At 29.5% G+C, this 16,010-nt stretch overlaps 3 protein-coding genes and 1 long non-coding RNA gene across 8 annotated transcripts; 2 read left to right on the top strand and 2 right to left on the bottom strand.

Annotated features, from left to right (window-relative positions):
- The first annotated feature begins 33 nt into the window (after positions 1–33).
- LOC126914227 (2-(3-amino-3-carboxypropyl)histidine synthase subunit 2) lies at positions 34–3,154 on the top strand. Of its 4 annotated transcripts, none has more exons than XM_050717889.1 (7): positions 34–123; positions 642–705; positions 1,052–1,158; positions 1,412–1,745; positions 1,819–2,300; positions 2,374–2,668; positions 2,748–3,154. In XM_050717889.1, the coding sequence occupies exons 3-7, from the start codon at positions 1,054–1,056 to the stop codon at positions 2,915–2,917; spliced, it is 1,386 nt and encodes a 461-aa protein (XP_050573846.1). In that variant the 5' UTR covers positions 34–123; positions 642–705; positions 1,052–1,053; the 3' UTR covers positions 2,918–3,154. The 4 variants fall into 4 exon arrangements, with proteins under 4 accessions (XP_050573846.1, XP_050573840.1, XP_050573854.1 ...); XM_050717897.1 differs by lacking the exons at positions 34–123; positions 642–705 and adding an exon at positions 870–969 and having other exon boundaries at positions 1,412–1,520; positions 1,644–1,745; XM_050717883.1 differs by lacking the exons at positions 34–123; positions 642–705 and adding an exon at positions 782–929.
- Positions 2,952–3,496, bottom strand: LOC126914320 (uncharacterized). The gene is made up of 2 exons (XR_007709630.1): positions 3,353–3,496; positions 2,952–3,245 (listed from the first exon to the last, which is right to left on the bottom strand). It is a non-coding gene; the product is annotated as an uncharacterized LOC126914320 (long non-coding RNA).
- Positions 3,497–3,726: 230 nt separating this feature from the next.
- On the top strand, positions 3,727–7,999 carry LOC126914111 (sodium/hydrogen exchanger 8). Its single transcript, XM_050717611.1, has 5 exons — positions 3,727–5,147; positions 5,243–5,412; positions 5,488–5,859; positions 5,927–6,258; positions 6,708–7,999. Exons 1-5 carry the CDS (start codon positions 3,860–3,862, stop codon positions 6,730–6,732), a joined length of 2,187 nt encoding a protein of 728 aa, XP_050573568.1. The 5' UTR covers positions 3,727–3,859; the 3' UTR covers positions 6,733–7,999.
- A 55-nt stretch (positions 8,000–8,054) lies between these two features.
- On the bottom strand, positions 8,055–15,791 carry LOC126914126 (SRSF protein kinase 3). 2 transcript variants are annotated; one of them, XM_050717612.1, is made up of 6 exons: positions 15,102–15,791; positions 14,567–14,780; positions 14,171–14,486; positions 13,435–14,013; positions 13,068–13,362; positions 8,055–12,987 (listed from the first exon to the last, which is right to left on the bottom strand). In XM_050717612.1, exons 1-6 carry the CDS (start codon positions 15,320–15,322, stop codon positions 12,696–12,698), a joined length of 1,917 nt encoding a protein of 638 aa, XP_050573569.1. In that variant the 5' UTR covers positions 15,323–15,791; the 3' UTR covers positions 8,055–12,695. The 2 variants fall into 2 exon arrangements, with proteins under 2 accessions (XP_050573569.1, XP_050573576.1); XM_050717619.1 differs by having other exon boundaries at positions 14,567–14,762; positions 15,102–15,790.
- Between the last annotated feature and the right edge of the window lie 219 nt (positions 15,792–16,010).

Raw genomic sequence — 16,010 nt, 5'->3', positions numbered from 1 at the left:
TATCCTTGTCTATAATTAAAATTTCAGTTTGCAGCAGAATATTCGATTTCCAATATTAAAAAGTTTACACAATAATGTGAGATGCCTGACGAGAGTGAAGTCAAGTGGTTAATACGATAAAATGTAATTAGCATTATCAATTACATGATTTTGAATATCATGAATATCTTGTAGTGAACAATTCCTCTCCTAATATTATGGAAATATTGATTTCAATCACAAGTTTAGGTGCCTTATAAGATAATGTTCAGTCAACTTTTTTATCTTGTCAGGACTATATAGTATTTTAATAGAGGCACATAAAATCTATATTAAATTATATGATTTTTACGTGTATCTATATTCTAATATATCCCAAAGATTACAAAATTAGTTGGAATTATATTACAGTACACACTATTTAGTTTCTAACATGTCTCAAATTAATGCTTTCTACTTGTAGATGTACATTATCAAAATTATTTCAGAATATTTTAATGGATACCTTAAAGTATTTAATCATTAGTTATGTAAAATTGTTGAATTAATAGAAATGAAATAACGCCAATTGGATATATGAAAATATTACCAAATTTAATTATAAAACTTAATGTAATATTTCAACTCATAGAACTTCAGTAACATTGACATTTAACTTTTAGTGAGTTACAATTTTATTGAAAATATATTATTTATTTATAAAGAATATATAAAACAACTTTACAGGTAAGTTAAATTAAAGATATATATTATAAAATTAAAACCATAATAAGACATCAAAAATGTATTTAATAAATAATTTGAAGAGTTAAAGAGTTTCAAATTTATAATTATCTTTGTGAATATTATTACATTTTAAGTATATAATGTACACAGTATACATAGGTGAATATGGTCTATACAGATTTTTCATGTCGTATAAGTGTACATGACTTAAGTACTAACAATAGGTATGAATACATGTGTATGCAATACGTTCATAGATTTATGGTATATGTAAATGTATTTGTTTGTAAACAATTTTTGTTATGTACAATTTAGTGTATTAGTATATGAAATGATATAATTTCAGAAATGACTAATAGAAATATAGAAGACAAAATGAACGATACTAGCAAAGATGATCCTTACGAGGTAGAAAAATGTGGTAAATGGATTAATGAGCGTAATTTAAATAAGGTTTGAGTCCTTTATTTCTGTGATAGTTTTCTTATTAATTAGAAATATATGACATATAATATAATTTTAATAAAATATTTAATTTTCTTCTATATTTCCAATAGGCTAAAAACACGATTTGGAGGTTAGATGTATCTGTCATTATATTGACATATACTATAATATTTCATGAATATATTTACAATTGAAAGTAGTCAAGTTCATAATTATAAATACTACAAATATCAGTTTGATAAGTGTTCTATATTTCTAGGTCTGCCTACAATTTCCTGATAACCTTTTACCAGATTCAGTAGAAATTGCATTACGTTTGGAAAACTGTATCAACAAGAAAGTATATATTTTGGGAGATACTTCTTATGGTAATTGTTGTGTTGATGAAATAGCTGCTCAGCATATTAATGCTGATAGTATAATACATTTTGGTCACGCTTGTCTAAATCCAACTACTCGTTTACCTGTATTTCATGTGTTACCCAAACAAGACATTGATACATCAGAACTTATTAGTAAATTTAAATTAAATTTTGTGGATCAAACTGAAAAAATTTTATTTTTTTATGATATTGCTTATGCACATAAAATTGGTAAGTTTCTCAAATCTAAAAAAATGTTTATTTAATATATTCAATTACTTTTACAAATATGTTTCTATTTCAGAAAAGATATGTAAAATATTAAATGCTGTTTATAAGAATTTAATCTTTACTTCATTAAACTGTATCTCTAATGTAGAATTCACAGATGTCAAAGATGATGCATCTACGATAATCTTAGGTAGATGTTTTAAATTAGATAAGGAATATAAAATAGAAGATTATGTAGCATTTTTCTTGGGAAATGGTGGAAACACATTTACTAGATTAGCAATGACAATCTCTGCAAAAAAATGGTACTATTTTGAAAATAATAGTATTGTTGAATATGAAATTTTAAATACACCATGGTTAAAAAGAAGAAGATTTGTAGTTGAGAAATTAAAAGATGCTAGAGTTGTTGGCATAGTTGTGGCTACTCTAGGTATTAAAGATTATCTTAAAATAATAACAATGGTTAAAAACATCATAAAAGAAAAAAAGAAAAAATCTTATATTTTAAGTGTTGGTAAAATAAATCCAACAAAACTTGCTAATTTTCCTGAGGTATGTTGAACAATGTTATTTGAAGTATTAAATACATTGCTAATATGGGTAACAATGTATTTTATCTTTTCAGATCGATGCTTTTGTTGTAATAACATGCCCCGAAAATGAAATATTTGATTCTAGAGAATTCTTAAAGCCACTATTAATGCCCTATGAAGTAGAATTGGCATTTAATAGTTCAAGGGAATGTTATACACAATATTGTATGGATTTTAGACAAATACTTCCTGGAGGAGTGAATTATGTTGATTTTAAGCCATCAACAGATTCAGATGTTTCTTTAATTACTGGTGAACTTAGAAACTGTGATGAAAATATTCCATGTACAGACAAGATGAATGCTCTAGCAATTAATAATTCATCAGGTATTTACATGTTTTAAAAGATATCAACAAATTACAATAAAGCATATTTTGTCTAATACCATTATTTTAATGGACTTAGATGTTGTTGCAATTGGCAAAGCAGGAGCAGAATTTTTATATAATAGATCGTGGAAAGGAGTTGAACAAAGATTAGGCAAAGATGCAGTACATGCAGCAGAAATTGGCCGCTGTGGATTACCAAGTTGCTATGAAAATGAGCCTATTTCCCGAGAAGATAATAATGAATGAACATAATAAATATAATAATTTCTATACTCTAGAGTGGTGTTCTTTTCAAGAGAAAGAATGTTGTTTAATTTCTTTAATCTTTACACACGAGTGTTGGTGATATAATTAACCCTTTCACATACTTTATGTTTCCTATGCTTAACCATAACTGCTTAAACTATAACTTTCTATGCTTAACTATGTATTTTGACAAATTGTTAATTAATTAAACGATGAATCTATTTATTTTCGAAAAAATCGGTCCTAATTTTAATCCATTGTCTTGTTTACAAAAAATCAGATAAAAAGTGTTAATGCACTGATTAAAAATGACAAAAAGCATTCGTTCCTGAAAGAGTTAATTTTTTTAAATTTTACTCCGTTCTTTATTAATTTATCTGAAACAGTATTAAAAAATAACTTATAGTTTATATCAAACATTTTTTGTTAATTTACGTTTTATGAGTCTGTATAAATTTTCTTGTCGAAATCATAGACTTATACAGATAGACTACGTGTTCTTATGTGCGATCTGAAGACCACATTGAAGGGCACAGATAGTACCGGAATCGCCAGGAAGTATCGCGCTCTCTTTCGCATTGTGCAAAAAGTGGGGAGAACAATAAAGGAGCGACCCGCCGTACACCGTCTACGACATAAGCTCTTCCCCTATTTTCTCCCTTTTCTTCCCCCATCAAAATATCCATTAAAGAGAGAAAGGAATAGCCACAATATTGTTCTCTCATTGCTGGGTTACCTTCACTGCCTCTTACCGACAGCGTTACATTACGTTTTACGGAAATGCGTAGTATATCTGTATATGTCTATGATTGAAGTTGAAACACGTGTTCAATATATGACGTAAGCACGTAACGAGATATTGAAATAATCTGAATCAGCTGTCATTGCAATGTTAAACATAACCAGAGAAATGTACATCTAAGTGACGAAAATATTTAAAAAATGAAGTTTTATTCAATTAGTAATAAACTCTTTTATAAAAGTTTTATAATTTATATTATATTTTTTGGTTTTAATGTGTGGGCTATAGTGTCAAATGCGCAAGAGGTTTCTAACCTCAAGCACGAAAATATCACATTGGACAGTACAAATATCGTATTAAAACATTTCACGCCAACAAAGATAAGTACTGATGTATCAATAGAATCGCATACATCAGAAAATTCTGATAGCAATAATTTAAAATTGAATGCTACTACTTCAAATATAATAAATACATCTCAAAATGTACTTACAACCTCAGTTCGACCAGATCGTGATATTAATCAAACAACAGAAAAAGTTAATATAATATCTACAACTATTATTAATGATAAAAATGGGAACAATATGTCAGATTTCATAATTCCATCACAAAATCCAGATATTAGTAATGTAACAAACACAAGTACAACAACAGTTGTGCCAGCAGAACCAGTATTACCCGATAAGGGATCCGCAGAAGAAGAACATAATAGTTCTATGTCCATATTTTTTGTCCTCTGTGTTTTAGCTTTAGGTATTTTACTTATACATCTTATGTTACAAACAAATTTTCAATATCTACCAGAGTCTGTGGTAATTGTTTTCTTGGGGGGAGCTATTGGTATGATTATAAATCTCATGTCAAATCAAAATATAGCTAATTGGAGAAAAGAAGAAGCCTTTTCTCCAACTGCATTTTTTCTCGTACTTCTTCCACCTATTATATTTGAATCAGGATATAATTTACACAAAGGAAATTTCTTTCAAAATATTGGTAGTATTTTAGTTTTTGCTATATTTGGAACAGCAATATCTGCATTTGTTATTGGAGCTGGAATTTATTTGTTGGGATTAGCACAGGTAGCATATAAACTTAGTTTTGTTGAAAGTTTTGCATTTGGATCATTGATATCAGCAGTAGATCCTGTTGCTACTGTAGCTATATTTCATGCTTTAGAAGTAGATCCAGTATTAAATATGTTAGTTTTCGGTGAGTCTATATTAAATGATGCCATTTCAATTGTATTAACTACATCTGTGTTGGAGTCCAATAATGCAACAACTACCAGTGAGGCCATTATACTTGGCTTAAATAGATTTTGTCTTATGTTTTTTGCCTCTGCTGGCATTGGAGTTGTTTTTGCTCTCATAAGTGCTTTATTACTTAAACATGTGGATCTCAGAAAAAATCCCTCTCTTGAATTTGGACTTATGTTGGTATTTACTTATGCACCTTATGTTTTGGCAGAAGGCATACAACTGTCTGGTACGAACATGAATTTTTAAATTTAATGTAAAGATGAAATAAATAAATTAAGATAAGTAAATAATTTAATAGTTAAATATAATAAATTGTTGCAGGTATTATGGCAATTTTATTTAATGGGATTGTAATGTCACATTATACACATTTCAATTTATCAACTGTTACTCAAATTACAATGCAACAAACTATGAGAACTTTAGCGTTTATTGCTGAAACTTGTGTATTTGCATATCTAGGATTAGCTTTGTTTAGTTTCAGACATAGGGTAAAGTAATATGATATAAGATTTACATTTAATTTCCATAATATATTTTATATTAATACTGATTATCGATTGTAGGTTGAACCAGCATTGGTTATATGGTCTATAGTTCTATGTCTGATTGGAAGAGCTGCAAATATCTTCCCTTTAGCTTTTCTTGTAAATCGTTTCCGGGAACATCAGATTACTAGAAAAATGATGTTCATAATGTGGTTTAGTGGTTTACGTGGTGCTATTTCTTATGCTTTATCATTGCATTTAGATTTTAGTGATGAAACACGACATGTGATTATAACCACTACTTTAATTATTGTATTATTTACAACATTAATATTTGGTGGTTCTACTATGCCATTACTGAAATTTTTGAGAGCAGAAAAGAAGCAAAAGAGTAATAGTAGAAGGAAAAGAAAAGATAAAGAAATTTCACTAAGTAAAACTAGAGAATGGGTATGTTTATATATAAAAATATTTATATAAAAAAGATATTTATATTTTGTGTATGTTTGTATTTTAGGGACAAACAATAGATTCTGAACATTTATCAGAACTTACAGAAGAAGAGATTGAAGTATCTTTTCTTCAGTCCCGTATTCGTGGTTTTGCAAGATGGGATCTAAAATTCTTTATCCCCTTTTTCACAAGGAGGTTTACACAGCAAGAACTGAAAGATTGTAAATCTCAAATGACAGATTTAACAAATCAATGGTATCAAGCCATTCGAATTAGTCCAATGGAATCAGATGATGAAGTAACAACTGCGTCAACAGCACAATTAAATATAAATTTGTCCGTGGAAAATCAGAATCAAATACATGGAAAGCAAAGCAAAAGACGTCCAAGTCATGGGTCTATATTAAGTATTTAATTCATTTTGTGTGATGTGCTAAATGTGCTGTCATTGCTCTGCTTATATTGTAAATGTATATGAACTTTCCTTAATAATGACATTCACTACAATTTAACGAACAAATTTTCTGTGATTCTGAGCATAGTTTTAATTTTTTCTTCTACAATATTTTAAAATCCAAGGTTGTAACTCACTTTTTTCTGATTTATACTGCAACGAAATAATATTGTCTACGACAATAAGGTATTATTTCAGAAGAAAGTATATCAATAAAAAAATTATTTATTAGCTCAATGAACAGCTTATGATTATTATATAGTTATGAAAATTTAGTAATGAAGATCATATGGCATCTAAATATTGCTTTGCTGTCAAAGCTTATTGTTGGTGAGGGGTGAGTTGGGGTATCATTTAAAATTTTGAAACATTAATTGCTATTAATTTACAGAGAGGACGAGGATTGGTCTGATTAATTAATGATCAAGTAAATTTAGTATCAAGTAAATTATATATAAATTTATGAATTGTTTCATCAGTTAAAAATACCTGCAAAGTCATATTGTAGAAATTGACATTACATTAATATTGGAGAAAGTATAAAAATAACAAATTCCTACATTATATTAACAATGATACAGTTGATCATCTTTAAAAACTTGTGTTATAATTTTTAAATTACTATGTAATATTATAAGTAATGGATGAAAAAAAGTATTTAATTCACGTTGATTTGATTAACCATGGTTAAATAATATAATGTAATAATGAGAAATGTGATATTTTTAAAAATATTTAAATTTCTGCACAAAAGATTATATACATCATAAAATAGTTATACTGCATATCGTGCAAAATAAATATTTGTATGAATTATAAAATTCACATGGCACTAAAAATATACTTATTAGGAAGTATAAGTATAATTTCATAAAAATATAGATTAATTTAAGACAGAGATTTTAATTATTTAGTGCGAATATCAGTTTGACGATTAAAATTTTGTTTAAGTAACTAGTTCTTTGTGAATTATATAAAATAACATATTTTTTATCTGTGTATATACATATATAATACATAAAGATATATTACTATAGGGTATTTATACATTCCATTTTTTCACTAAAATCTGTAACAGTTAATGTTTAAAATAGCATATAATTCTAAATTCACACAAGGTCGCTTACTATTGATCATACTATTTATAAATACCCTATTATGTTATTAAAGTATCAGTGTATAAAATGATTACATTTTGTACATACAATATATATGTGTGAAGTATTATATTTTAATTTGTATGATATAAAAGATATATATTTTCTTTTATCTTAATATATGTTTTTATTATATGTAATATTAATTAATAATATGATCCATTTGCGAAATAAATTTTAGATTGTACTACTTATATTTCATATCCAAAATAGAAAAACAATTTTTAATTTTCCAATAATAACAATTTACGAAAGTATTTTACTTTCATATTTCTTTTATATCGTACCAATTATGAATCACAATATGTGGATGCATATCTTGATTTTTTATGTTGTAATATTTTATTTATCTAATAAATTCGATTATTTTAATATAGTTAGATCGAATAGTTATATTTTTCAATTTAGGGATAAATATTTTCAATCGTAATCTATAACTTTCGCAATTAAAATCTCACTTAATGTATAAGGATATTAATAATTCGAAATATATAGTTTGTATAATAAACCATTGATTCTGAAAAAAGTTTTTATAGTGATTTCAAAGGCCATATGGAGATAAAAGAAAAAAATACAGTAAATTTTATTTTAATGTGAATTTATTTTTAATATCATATACCGATCTCGGAAGGTGGGTACATGGGTCTGTTATCTTATTTTTCTGCGGCAGGGCACATAACGGAGGCAGCGTCTAAACATCAAATCCGTTTATTTGTTTGAATCATTATCTCTACTTTATTATGTCTACACTTCTTATGCCTCATCTGGTTGTACATTGATTGACTGGAGCATAAGGCATATTTGTCTTTAAAAACGACAATTTGCTGCAATTTCCTAATACCCTTCTTATAATTGATCTTTTATGATATTTCCTTTTGATCATGAAGATATAGTGGTATGAAGGTAAATGTATAATATGTATGTATATAGGCATAGAAAACAGTAGTTTTGATTTTATGATACGTTTCTTTCCTCTATTAGTGCAAAAACACATCGAGTATAGGAAATACAGTGATGAACGTTGCATGAAATTTAAATTCAATGTAAGATATTTTTAGAACGATCGAAATTGATAAAATGAGCAAAATTTGCACCATTTCTTTTTATAAAGAGCACATCTTTTGTTTTTATGTTATTTATTTTTTATTTGATATTACGGCAATTTAAATTCTATTCAGCCAACGTTAATACAAGGATAAATATTATTATCCTTTTGATTAATGAAGTATTGTCTGAAAGCATGGCAGAACACACTTGCCTCCTTTTCTGCTAATGCTCCAGTCAGTTTAATTATACATATTCTCTGTTCAAATATTATTCACGCATTGGATTATCACCCAATAAAGTTCTAAAAAGGATCTTCATATATCATGAGCTTCTATATGCATTTTTATCAATAGTTATATCCTTATTAATGCTCAGTACAGTACATGTGTGTATGTACAACATCGAGCAATCGACTAAGCATGCAGAGTTAAATAATCCTACAACGCTATGACCATTATGACTATATATCAATTCGTAAAACAATATCATACCCGATTGTATCCATTTATTACAGAAAATGTTCCAAGGGATTATAATCTGACTAAGTGGTCGTTATACAGCGTGCATAATCCATTGGAGTAGATTTTCAAGCACTTCCCTAAACTTATCGAAGATTTTTTTTTAATGCAGACGCTTCGGTCTAAAAATGTGTAAAATCCCCAATTCCATTTCAATATTTACAATATCTCATAGATACGTGTGTGTTACACACGCCACAATTTACATAATATAACTTGGTGTTCATGTGAGATTTATTTTCTTTTATTTTATCAAACATCAGATTTCCATTCCGAGTCCACAACTTTATCTGCCGATCCACGTTTTTTAACGTTGTAATATTACAAAAAATCACATTTTATGTTCCATTTACACACATTCCCTTGATACTGATACTGCTTGTTCCTCCTCAGTGCGTTAATATTTTTTATAATTCATTTACTATTTTCTTGTTTTTTTATGATCGAAGAATCTTATTCCAACGATAGCAGATTGAAAGAAACATGTAATAGTGAAGATTTTTGAAGACCCAGTTCAGACGAATTTTAAGAACAAAACTAGATTTCCTGTATCGAACTTAGCTCACTATGTATAATTAATGCGCGTAAATTTTAATCGTTCAGTCATATCTCTACATGGCGCATGATTAGATCTACTGACTGGAACATAAATCTGTAAAAGTTTCAAATTTGGGTCCCTGTATAAACAAGCCTCTTTGGCTTTGCTTAATTCTTCATTGATCTTTCTTGTTCTATACTCGTAGAAGTGGTTCTTCTATTATGGAATTATATAATATATTATAAGAAAAAAAAAGAAAAAATGATGCGCAACGAGCTTTCAAGTTTCAATATATGTATGAATACGTTACTTCTTCAAACCTTAGAGGGAAACGAGGGGGGCGGGCGGTCTCTCGTACATCAAGCTATACACATTTTTTGCTGTTAATGTATGTTAATTTCATCCTAACTATCCTAGCGCCAAGCAGCGAATCACACCTACATAAATTGTCATTCGATTTATTCTATGTATATATGTATATCTATATATATATATATATATAAATATATATATATATTTATATATTTATATGTATATTTCGGTATGTATAATCGTAATGTGCGGCTACGCGGTGAAATCGCATGTCGTTGAAATCCGTTGAACCGTTACTAAAAAAAACCAATCATTCGCTTATTATACAACATGATTGTTGCATAATTGCAAATTATCATTCGTTTTTGAAGATCCTCCTCGCTTGGTAACATACATTGTATTATACATTGTTCTTCATCAAAATGAGAATTATCATTAACAACATAGAAATACATGATGATCGGTTACCAGTCATCAGCTAGAAGGACGGCCGTGCAAAATTCGAGATGTACTTTGGAAAAGATATTCTTCCATGCAATTCCTTGTGTCCTTGTTATTTACTGCACTGTTTCCGGATTTCACTGGCCGCGTTTCGTAAAATAATATCGGTGTATATAACTACGATAACTTCGGTTGCGTACTGTACAAATTCAACACGATTGCCATCATCAGTCCCAAGATCATAATTACGGTGGGATCACATGATTACACGGGGATAGTTAAGCAAGTACGATAATGTGAAATGAGAAGCTTGAATTTCATCGATCACAGTACAGGTAGAAGAGGCATTTTCGTTAAGGATATGCATAGAAATAAAATAAAATAAAACAAATATTCTTACGATCTGAATTATGTATCTCTCTTAAATATTGTAAAAGTCAACAGCAACAATCCCATATCTTTCCTTTCATTTTTCGAAAGTATGAATATTAAATGTTAAAGTGAATTATGGATTGAACTACTAGAGTAGTCTCTTTTTAAGACTCATCGATTTATAAACTCTTAACAAAAATAAACGTAACTATATTTAAATAGCTTACTTTAAGTAATTATTTTCCTCTTTTACCCGGAATAAATATATTCTCAACTAATGAAACGTAGTTAATAATAACTGTCCTTTTCATACGCATCTCCACCAGTTTCATTCAAAATGCTTTTTAACTACTCAGTTTTTTGATGATGAAATGATTTTAAATTGGCAGACACAGCGAAACAGAACATTCGTTTGGAAGCATAAACAGAATTCAACAACACAAATATATTTGTGATGTTGAATGTTCACTAGTTCAATGATCGTACTGTTTCGCTATCTTCATTATAAAATAGAAGACAATTTATCGGCAGAGAGCTTAATAATCAGTCAATAGCTCGAAGTAAAGAAGGTCGCGCAGAACTTAACATCGTATCTCCTTTACCGTGGTTATTTTATGTTTACCGAAATTTCAGTCATGATGTAGAAACTAGTCTCCCTTTTTCGTAATTGTACAATATGTATATGATACACGCTTCTCAGCAGTATAAAGAAATGTATAATAAATAAAAGTGAACGAAAATATATACCACAAATATTGAATGCCTCGGTTATTGTTCGAAATCCGACAGTGTATATGCATTTGCAATAATTCCATTACAAATTCATTTTTTGATATTTATAAATTTATTATTTATGTGATAGTTAAAATTTATAATTATTGTAAGATTACTGTATATTACTACAAGCTCGAATCCTTTCCTCTGGTTCGTTTACTGTAATTGAATAAAGTATGCACTGTCTTATTCCGAAACATATCTGTTGTTTTACCAAGAATCTGGCGACCAACTCTTAATTATACTAACAATATATGTATTTCTGCATTCATTGAATTTGTACAAAGATTCAGTTCCTTAAATACACGTTCCGGTATGTGTTATGAGTATCTTTTTAATCAGTATAGAGACAATGATAGTAATGATTATTATATTTTTTTTCTGAACACACACTAATTAAGCACAAGGAGAGATCACAGAGAAAAAACCTGCTATCAGTAAATTTCGAATAATCAATTTAATGAAAAAGAAATATTTTAATGAAAATTTCAATATTCGTTATAATACAACAATGGGCCTGTCCTTTCTTAAAGTACATTATGAGTAGGTCCCATGACTCTTGGGATATTTTATAAATTAAGTGACAACTAGTATAAAGGATAATATAACGATGACCATGTAAAATAATAAAGTACTACGAAATTTTAATTTAAGATAGCATTATACTAAATGAAAAACATGATTTAACAAATTTATAAATACACAAGTAGGCAGCCATCGTCGAGAGTGTTACAATTAGAAGCATACTCAACTGCAGCAAATATTGGAATTTGGTGGAATGTAGCAAGTTCTTTCTTTTCCAATTGTCCCAATATTAAATATCTCCTTTGCTGTATGAAATTAGTCATAATCACATGGACGTAAATGATAATCAAAATTACCAACAGCTAAAAAAGGTAAAAATCGTTTCTAAATTATAATTTATAAAATATATTTTTAATAATTTTGCATTCTATAATATTAAATATTATAACATTATTACATTATGTATGTATATTATAATAATATTATAATATTAAATATTAAATAATTTTATGCTGTGCGTTTTCAGTGGTGATGCACTCGTCACACAAAAATAAAGCTATATGTATAATGCGAAAGAATCTGACCATTGTCGGTCGTTGCCTCTTGTCACACTCCCGACATATGTATAATTACATCAGGATGGTAGAAGTGTAGTTGTGTTGAAGAATTTAAAGATAAAACGATAAAAAAAATGATCACTTTTTGATTTTCAGCCACGGATGCTTCAGGCACTCTGCTGCTGTAGCTCGCATACTCGGGTCAAACGCTAGCATCGGAGTTAGGAACTCTTCAAACTCGCGCGCTTCTCTTGGCGACCAATCGTACTTTTCTGTGAGCACCTCGTACAGTCCCCAAGGTTTTAGTCCAGTAATCCGTTTCAGTTCACCTTTCTTATTAAAGTACATTTTTGAGTTTTTGCCAGAAAGAGCAATATGTCTTGGTATTTCTCCAAGCAATTCAATAATATGTGCTAAATGATCTTCGTCTCTGTAATAAAGAAGCAAAATGTATTTTATAATGATACTAATAAATAATTTTAAACAATTACAAAAGAGATGATGCTTTACCTGCAGTAATAATTACCACTATGTGGTTCAAAGAGATAATCACCAGTCGCTAGTTCAAATGCCATACAGGCAGTGGACCATATATCTGCAGATGTATCATATCCAGATCCTAATAACACTTCTAATGATCTATACTGACGAGTTTGAATATCATCTGTAAATTTTCTGTAGACCCAACATGCATTACCAAGATCTGCTATTTTTACTTCAACATCACATTCTACTAGGGCAGGATCTAAAGGAGCTACAGATGCTCTTTTCAATTGCTTACTTTCAGGTGGATGTAAATTGCGACCTATAAAAAATAATAAATGTAAAGTTATTGTAATTATTTATAAGTTATATAATATAGTACCATAAATTTTACCTTCACTACACTCATCTGCATCGTCATGATCAGGTGAATGTACTTCTTCACCACAATTCTTCTCTATGTCACATGAGTTTGTATTTTCCATTTTTTCAGGTTGTTGAGGTAATTGATTTTCTGCTTTCTCTTCAGCTGTTAAACTATCTACACCATTTATGTGTAATGAAGGTGCAGATGGTTCTGAGATATCAGGTGAACCTTTGCTTTCAGTATTATCTTCTATACTTTCTGTATTTATGTCTTGATCTGGACTATTTGTTTCTAATTCTCCATTTGCTCTTGTACTATTTGCAAGTTTATCTTGTTCTTCAAGTTCTTCTATTTGTTCCATTTGTTTCTTTAATAATTCATTTTGACGCTTCGCTTTCTTCTTAAGCTTTTTCTTTTTATTTTTTGACATTTTAGAATTAGGAGTAGGTTCTTGGAATTCCTTTGGTGCAGTTGAGATTAAAGATACTGGCAACTTCATTCCAAGTGAATGTAATTCTGTAGCTTCACAAGCCAATTTTCTTATATAAGCTTCATCAACACAAACAAGGACATTTTCGGGTTTGATGTCTGTATGAATAATTTTACCTAAAAAAGAAAAGTATTTTATGCTAGTAATTAATTCCTATGATAATAATGTTAAATATTTCAAATTTAAATCATGTTAGAATAACCTATTGACACAAATTGTATCTAGTATAGTAATATTAAATACTAAACACGGTTTTCATTAAAAAAATCTTACATTTATTGTGTAGATAATCAAGACCTTCAAGAACTTGTCTGATGATACGTTTAACATTGTTTCTTGGAATTCCTCTATAGTTGGATTTGATGATCAATTTTAAAAGATTATGCCCAAGCACTTCAAATACCATGCAAACATGCAAACCATTAATGCCACTGATCTTGAAGTCATTGAGTAACTGGACGGTTTTATTGCGTTTAGGATCACTGGGATCTATATCACGCACATCTTTTAATAATTTAATTTCATCCAATGCAGTTTCAGTAAAATGAGATGCAGATTTGACGACTTTAAGTGCCACAAATCGTTTATCCTGAAGAACACATTTTAAAACATTCCACTTATAATTTTACCGAACAAAAAAATGCCTTTTATTATAAATTAGATATATACCTGTAAATCCCAACAAAGCCAGACTGTTGAGAAATGACCCCAACCAAGTTTACGAGTTACATGATAACGATTTAAGAATAAATCTCCTATTTTAACAGGATGATATCCTCCTTTACAATAGTCACTACTGTCCTCTTGTTCTTCATCCTCACTACTGTATACTTCATCACCATCCTCCATTGTTTCGTTACTTGAGCTATGACATGGTTCCAATCTGTAAGTTCCAGTTAGGAAAGGTAGGGAGCAAGTCGAATCAAAAAATAAAAGACTACAGACTGCTTTCAAAAATTTTCATGGGGATTTCAACAGATAAAAGTTTCTAAATTAAATTATTCCATAATAAAAATATTTATTATTTTTCGCAAGAGTTATCGAATGATAAAATTTATCCACGTTGCCATGTAAAAAAGATTTTGATAGAAAGTTTGATGGAACTTTCATATCATATCAACGACATTTAAATAAATAACAAAATGACAGTGAGAATAGTATCAACATAGTAGAATAAAATGACATATTAAAGAAACTCAGATACCTGTTTCCATTGTCACTGGAATATGGTCTCTGTGCAGAAGCATCCTGATAGAAACCCGATCCTTGTCCTTGTTGAGTAGCCGATGCTTTCGAGCATTGAGCTCCTGATGCTTCTGATTCATCTTGAACGTTACCCTTTCCTTTTCGCTTACTTGGCTTGTGCCTTTTTTTTTTGGCCTGAATCGCTAGGACTCGCCTGTTCACGTCTGTCTTTGCACTCATACCGTTCTCTGCACCTCGATTCGTCGGGCCGCTTTCGTCTCTTTCTTTAACACTTCTCACACTTTCGTCTTCGCTTCCTTCCGTAATTTTTCGTTTCAATGGAGGCACTTACACCCGCTACCGTCACCCACCCCGGGTTTACGAACGATATGATTATGATGCGGTTTATTATCGTCTCATTTCTGCGCTGTGCCGCGCACTTCGTTCGGCGGTTGTTTGAGTATGGCCGCCCCCGCCCACTCACAATCTCCTACTTCTCCCTTCGTTAATGCTTGTTACTCGATAATTCAGTATATTTTTCTATTCCGTGGTAGGAATCGAGCTTCCAATTCGATCTAAAGCCTCTAAATAATTATTTTATAGTTTCTGATGCTTCGGTTATTCTAAAGTCTATTCTATCCTTTGATGAAATTCATAGAGTACTCTGTACTTAGCTTAAGGTTTCCTTTGGTGAAACTTGAAACACGTTTCGATGAATAATGTATCAATCACATCGCAGCCAATCAAAAATAATGTTTAATATTACCTAGTATCATATTATATAACGATAACATACCAATTATAATTAACACATATATAGTCAATAGAAGCACATTATACGAAATATATCTAAATTAATCTTTTATATTTTGTATAAAATTCTTCTGTATTTTTTCATTATGCTCGGATTAAGATCTTATATAAGAAA

This window comes from Bombus affinis, chromosome 1, assembly GCF_024516045.1.
Source record: "Bombus affinis isolate iyBomAffi1 chromosome 1, iyBomAffi1.2, whole genome shotgun sequence".
NCBI classification, from domain to species: domain Eukaryota; kingdom Metazoa; phylum Arthropoda; class Insecta; order Hymenoptera; family Apidae; genus Bombus; species Bombus affinis.
The sequence above is the reverse complement of the archived record's forward strand: the minus strand, read 5'-3'. Positions and strand labels throughout refer to the sequence as shown.

Bases quoted from the DNA above. Each gene is read 5' to 3' on its own strand.
- LOC126914227 (XM_050717889.1), top strand. From the start codon at position 1,054: ATGACTAATAGAAATATAGAAGACAAAATGAACGATACTAGCAAAGAT. The intron at 1,159-1,411 runs GTTTGAGTCCTT...CTATATTTCTAG, and splicing joins ATGAGCGTAATTTAAATAAG to GTCTGCCTACAATTTCCTGA. The intron at 2,301-2,373 runs GTATGTTGAACA...TTATCTTTTCAG, and splicing joins AACTTGCTAATTTTCCTGAG to ATCGATGCTTTTGTTGTAAT.
- LOC126914111 (XM_050717611.1), top strand. From the start codon at position 3,860: ATGAAGTTTTATTCAATTAGTAATAAACTCTTTTATAAAAGTTTTATA. The intron at 5,413-5,487 runs GTAAAGTAATAT...TATCGATTGTAG, and splicing joins TGTTTAGTTTCAGACATAGG to GTTGAACCAGCATTGGTTAT. The intron at 5,860-5,926 runs GTATGTTTATAT...TTTGTATTTTAG, and splicing joins TAAGTAAAACTAGAGAATGG to GGACAAACAATAGATTCTGA.
- LOC126914126 (XM_050717612.1), bottom strand. From the start codon at position 15,322: ATGAGTGCAAAGACAGACGTGAACAGGCGAGTCCTAGCGATTCAGGCC. The intron at 14,014-14,170 runs GTAAGATTTTTT...TTTCTTTTTTAG, and splicing joins TGATTATCTACACAATAAAT to GTAAAATTATTCATACAGAC. The intron at 12,988-13,067 runs GTAAAGCATCAT...TCTTTATTACAG, and splicing joins AGTGGTAATTATTACTGCAG to AGACGAAGATCATTTAGCAC.